Source organism: Molossus molossus, unplaced genomic scaffold (assembly GCF_014108415.1).
Source record: "Molossus molossus isolate mMolMol1 unplaced genomic scaffold, mMolMol1.p scaffold_m16_p_2, whole genome shotgun sequence".
Classification (NCBI taxonomy): domain Eukaryota; kingdom Metazoa; phylum Chordata; class Mammalia; order Chiroptera; family Molossidae; genus Molossus; species Molossus molossus.
The window spans coordinates 6,774,745-6,780,744 of NW_023425355.1; the positions used below are offsets into that span (position 1 = coordinate 6,774,745).

The 6,000-nt window shown below is 39.2% G+C and overlaps 1 protein-coding gene across 1 annotated transcript in view; it reads left to right on the forward strand.

Moving 5' to 3' along the window:
• Window positions 1-4,210, forward strand: part of MTMR8 (myotubularin related protein 8) — a 49,695-nt gene extending 45,485 nt beyond the window's left edge. The window contains exons 12-13 of the mRNA XM_036271123.1: window positions 1,490-1,616; window positions 3,779-4,210. Of these exons, the coding sequence (XP_036127016.1) occupies window positions 1,490-1,616; window positions 3,779-4,210 (559 nt within the window). The remainder of the gene's footprint in view (window positions 1-1,489; window positions 1,617-3,778) is intronic.
• Window positions 4,211-6,000: the final 1,790 nt, after the last annotated feature.

Consider the following 6,000-nt stretch of genomic DNA (forward strand, 5'->3'; position numbering starts at 1 on the left):
AAGACAGAAAACTCAGACCATAACTGCTTACCTTTAGTCAAACTATATAAATAAATTGTGGGGGCGGGGATGGGAGGGCTGGGAAGAGATAAACCAAAGAACTTATGTGTATATATGCACAACCAATGGACATGGACACTAGGCTGGGGAAGGCAAGATGGGGGTGGAAGCGGGAAGAAGGGGGTCAATGGGGGAAAAAGGGGAGACATCTGTAATACTTCCAACAATAAAAATAATGATAATAAAATAAGTAAATAAATAGTGATCCCACCAAGCCAGCAAAGGCCAAGTAGGTAGCCCAGGTTTCTACCCTTTTCAAGCTGTAGCAAGTACCCAAATATCCCCACATCTTCCCCTCTAAGGTGGTGTCACAGAGAAGGTCAGAGAAGGATTTTTATCCCCACTAGATATTCTCCTCCTGTCATTGTCAGTACACATCATGTGCACACCCTGAACTTTCACCTCCACTCAGCAATGATAAAGTATCTCTCCCTCTCCCGAGTTGGATAGTATCAGAGGAGGACTAGTGTAGAGTCAGGACATTCACCACCACCCTGCATTAATGAGGCCACACTCTGTGGTATCATTGTCAGTCACATGGGAAAAGTAATGAAGTACTTCTGTGCCTCAGCTAGGGTGCTATCAGCCTTTACAGCCCCGTCCCCTAATGCTCTGTCATTGATCTTAAAAATATTATAAAAACAAAATATTGCCATCTGTAACAACATTGATGCACCTAGATGGTATTTTGCTGAGTGAAGTAAGTCAGACAAAAACAAATACCATATGATTTTACTTATATGTGGAATCTAAAAACAAAATAAACAAGCAAAACAAACAGACACAGATACAGAGAATATTTTGAGAGTTGCCAGATGGGAGGGGATTTGGAAAATGGGTGAAAAAAAAGGGATTAAAAAATACAAATTAGCCCTGGCCAGTTTGGCTCAGCAGTTAGAGTGTCGGCCTGTGGTCCAGAGAGACCCGAGTTCGGTTCCCGCTAAGGGCACGTACCTACCTCGGTTGCAGTTTGTCCCCGGCCCTGGTTGGGTTGTGCTGGTGGCAGCCACTCGATGTGTCCCTTTCACGTCGATGTTTCTCTCTCTCTCTCTCTCTCCACCTCCCACTCTATCTGAACAAAAAATGGCAAAAATGTCCTCAGGTGAGGATAACAAAAAAAAAACAAAACAACAAAAAACTGCATGTGAATCTATATTTTTTCAAAATAAAAAGTTTCACATAATTTTAAAAATTATTTAAAGAAGTTCAAGTTTGCTCACATCCTAAGTGTCTCTTCCAGCAGAGATTTTTCTGCTCAGAACTTTACCCTTCAATTATGACCTTGTCAAGTGTTTTTAATGTCATTAAAATTGCCTTCCTTTTGAGATCTTCCTACCTACCAGGGTAATATTTTCTTAACATAAGGAAAAAATAAGTAATCTATCCCTCTAGTTAAGCTAACCCACTTTTTTCTTTTTGTTTACTTAAGGTTCTGGTGTGGGATGTATAACCGCTTTGACAGAGGGCTGCATCCCAAGCAGAGTATGCTAGAGAGCCTCCTGAAAGTTAAGAACCAGAGAATAGTGCTGGAGGCAGATGTGCACAAACTAGAAGAGGTATGGAGAAAAATATCAAAATGATATCCTTTATCCACTTCTGAGTAGGCCCAGCCCACTTGGAGTTGAATTGGTACTTGTGAGAAGCTGCCTGGCTGGCTTGTTATACTTTCTGGCTTCCAGATGTCCTGTGTCTACAGAGCTCTGAGGCACCAACCACTCTTTTTCTTATTTCCCATAGAATGTGGTAAGTATCACAGTCAGCTAGTTAAACAAGTGAATTGGATCCCTTTTTTTATTTGCGTGTAATTAGGAGAAACAAGAGGGAGCAACAGGGAAGTCATACTGGCATGTTTGTTATCCTTCAAGAGAATAAGTATAACATCTTGGGTGTACTTATAAGAACAATGAAATTGTTATATTTTCTATTAGGAAAACCTTATAAAATTCTCATTTCCTTCCCATGTAGATTTCAAACTGTTCATTAAGTGCTCATGTTATGTGTGTTGATATTACTTTATAATACCAGCAAAACCAGTAAGACACTTGTTTTTAATGACAGGTTAAACAAGTCAACAAGGATTTTCTTTCAAAATATGAAAAATGCTGAACTGCTTCTGGAATCTAGGGGTCCTAAAGGGTGTGTCTGAAGGAGAGGGGAGGAGTACTTCTTGGAAAAGAATTCTTGGAAAGGGTGTGCTATTTAGGAACTGGGCGTGAACCCACTTTAGGGTAGATAAGGCATAGCTTTTCTTTCTCCTATAAGTAAACAAATACCTTTGATTGTGAAAATAAATGTATTATGATTACATCAGATCTCAAACTTTTGGATGTCCTCTTGGGAGGCAGTATTTAGTTATTTTGTTCCATTTTTTTGAAAAAAAGAGGAAAAAGAAGGAAAACTGGAAAACTGAAGCGTGACTTAAAATTATAGGAAACAAGGAAGCAAGCAGTCCTGGGGAGACCAAGCCCTAGGCAGAACTGAGAAGTAGGAAAACCTTCCTGGGATATCCTGCCTTCTCTTGTAGCTGTTAATAAGGCCCCCAGAGCAGGTCACTTATTCTAGACTCAGTGCTCTCATTTATTCCTGCCTGATTCCTGAGAAAGAATCAGATTCATTCATAATCATTCTCTGATTATAGTAGAATATTAAGTAAGTTTTAAATATATATATAATTATTAACATTCCTTTTTAATCCAGAGAAGAAAAAACAAAAGTTGTCCATAATATTATTACCCAAACAACCCTGTTGATGTTTTAAAAAAGGAAGTTCAAGTGTAAAGTTAGAATATGCAGAATACAAAAGCATACGAGATGAAGTAAAGTTTGAACGACGCCCCCAGCTACCTACCCATTTAGATTTTTCCTTCAGGGGTTATCACAGTTTTTGTCTATGTTTGTGATTTTGTGATTTCTGGAAAAATGAAAATGATATGCCTATTCTCTAATGCAGGAGCTCTCAACTGGAGTCCATGAACCCACAAGTGTCCACAGATGCCTTTAGGGCATCTGTGAAGCCCCTGGAATTATACCTGAAAATATGCTGTCTTGTATACACATATGTGTATGCATGCAATTTTCTGAGAAGAAGGTCCATCATTTTATTCAGATATCAGAAAGGTCTATGATCCCCAGAAAGTTAAGCATCACTGTTGTAAAGTAGCAGTGAATCGTTGTGTTATCCCTGAAAGTGAAAATACCCATTGGAGGTAGCATGATGTAGTAAACAGGTTATAGATTTTGACATTAAAAAGAGGCAGGGTCAGATACCAGCTCTACTACTTCCTAAATGTGTGAATTTGAGTGACTAAAATTCTCTGCGCCTGTTTCCTCATTGTAAAATACAGCTTATACCTAACTAATAGGATTCTTATGAGTATAAAAGGAAATACTGTATGTAAAGTGTCTGGCACATAAGAGGTAGTCAGTAAGTGTTAGTGAACCGCCACCTTGCCCCCCTGCTCCCAGTAATAAAATTTCATTTATCAGAAAAGAAGATTTTTATAGACACAATCCCCTTGAGGATCTTTAATGGTAGGGCTTTTAAAGCACTATGTCAAATGATGACGAAAGGATGTTTAGGGGTAAGGTGGGTGGGAGGACGAAGGTCATTTCCTACCATATAAGTGAAGTAGGCAGGATCCCTGCAATTCTATGTGATATTTGCCTAGTTTTCCCCCTGTTTATAATTGTTTTCAACCATTCCTTGCTCCCATAACAGAAATTGGAAGCCTGTGATGAGCCGCTAGAAGAAGTCTGCACCTGCTCTCAATTAGGAAATTTATCACCTCCGCATCTGGGAAGTCCTTTGACCAGTTCTTTTGACTTTATGACTATTGATGGAGATCTGAATGCCTTGATGGGGAATGGCACCTTGTCCACAGAAGGAGGCCTCCAAGCTCAGATGGATCAAGTAAAAAGCCAGGGTGCATACTGCCACCATGACTGGTGTGCGGTTATGGGCAGCCTTAGGGCCATAAATATTTCTGAGGATGTGGGCTTCTCCAGAGACCCAGGCATCTCTGAGGCCAGGGATGTCTTTGGGGCCACTGGCTTATCTGGAGACATGGGTATCTCTGGGGTAACAGGCAGCTCTGACATAGGCATCTCCAAGGCTAGCACCAAGGAGGCAGGCTGCTCTAAACAACAGTGAGCTACTCAGCTGCTGCCATGTGGTGCACCTGTAGCACCACAATGATCCTTCTCCCAAAGAAGGCTATGCTGCTTTTCTAATTGGTTTAAATGGGTAGAACCAGGACACCCCTCCTCCCACTTAAGAATCGGAAGGGGATTTAGGGCCTTAACTAGGATTTAGGGCCTTTACTAATTAATCAACCAGTATATGCATATCAAACAGCCCAGTATACAGGCAAGAGAAAAAATTTGTTGTTCTAGAATGGGATTTAACTTCAGAAATGTTGCCTTTCAGCTGAGATATTAGACTGGTTCCATTATTCCATTTTTCCTTCCCCACTTTTTCCCTCTCACTGCTATAGCATGAGAACAAAGTGGAACTATTGTTACAGTGGAGAATTAAGACCCTATTGAGGGGGTGGAGAGATGGTATGCAGCAGGTAACTGCATTTTCATATAGTCCATAGGTAAACTTGAATCCACTATATTCTAAACTGGTCAATTCCAAATTAGTGGGGTCTGAATTAATAACATTGATTATTAACATTCTCGACAACATCTGTTGTTCAGGAGACAATAGAAAATCTCAGTGCTTTAGACCTAGGCTTAAACATGGCCTGTGTGCTCATCCGAGTTCTCCTAAAACAGGCCTCTTCTTAAATCTTTTTATGAATACCATTGGTTTTGCCTCTCTAGACATCACATCAAGTTTGTGGATTTTTAGTTACAATTGACACTACTTTTAAAATCTACCCAGTTTATCTCCTTGTACTAATGTACCCTTTTCAAAAAAGTCCATTCTTGTAACAGGTCTAAATACTCCTTGGGTAAAGGATGTATTTCTTGTTTAAACACCAGATTTTTCCCCTAGGATTGATACACTTGCTGTACATTCAGTCATGGTTTACCCACTTTCACATGCTGGGGTAGGGTAGGCATACGGCAGTTCATGTCATGCAATATATATCGTCAGCATTTTCAGAACTCCCATTGTCAGCAGAATCCAGGTTCTCACTTAAGATGTTGATTCCAAATATTCTATGTCTGGTTTAAGTTTAAAAAAATGAGATATTTTAGTGAAAGAGTCATCTCTGTTACTACCACATCCAGTTGTAAACACAGACATTTCTAAAGGCTCACTTTATTAGTAACTTTTCCCTGTAAGAAAGAGGTGCCTTTTAATTTAAGTCTTAGAAGTAGGAGAGAAGAGCCATTATGACTCCTTGATTTCTTGCCTATACATAGATAAATTATGGACCCCAAACAACCTTCCTCTCTAGAGGAGGAACACTAAATCGTTTGGCCGTCTTATTTATTTATTTATATAAATGTGTGTTTTATACTTACCTCTTCTTGGTAGCTTTTGAAATTCTGTATTTTTAAAGAACTAGTTCATTTGAGTCTTTTCTATTTATAAGTAGGGACTTTTTTTTTTTTTTGTCTTTTTGATAGTTGCCTTGTTTCTGTCAATTTAAAGCAATAAGGTGATTTTCTATTGTATTTTCTCTGATCCTTCCGTTTCCACAGTTTGGTCCTTGGCTTATATAACCTAAATAACAAAATGTTTTCAGTTATCATTTGACTTCTTACTTCTGGAAAAAATGTGATTTGTACAGATCATTTTGATCTGGAGGCTCCATCTAACCTGGCTTTGTGAAGGAAGATGTCAAAGAGGGTTACAGTACCAACCATATGCCACAAGTGAGTCTGTTCTGGGTTTACTTATACCCAGGGCCTTGCCCTATATCTCAGTCTGAATTTTACAGTCCATTAACAAGCGTATTCCAAATACAGTGTGTTAAGTTTTTT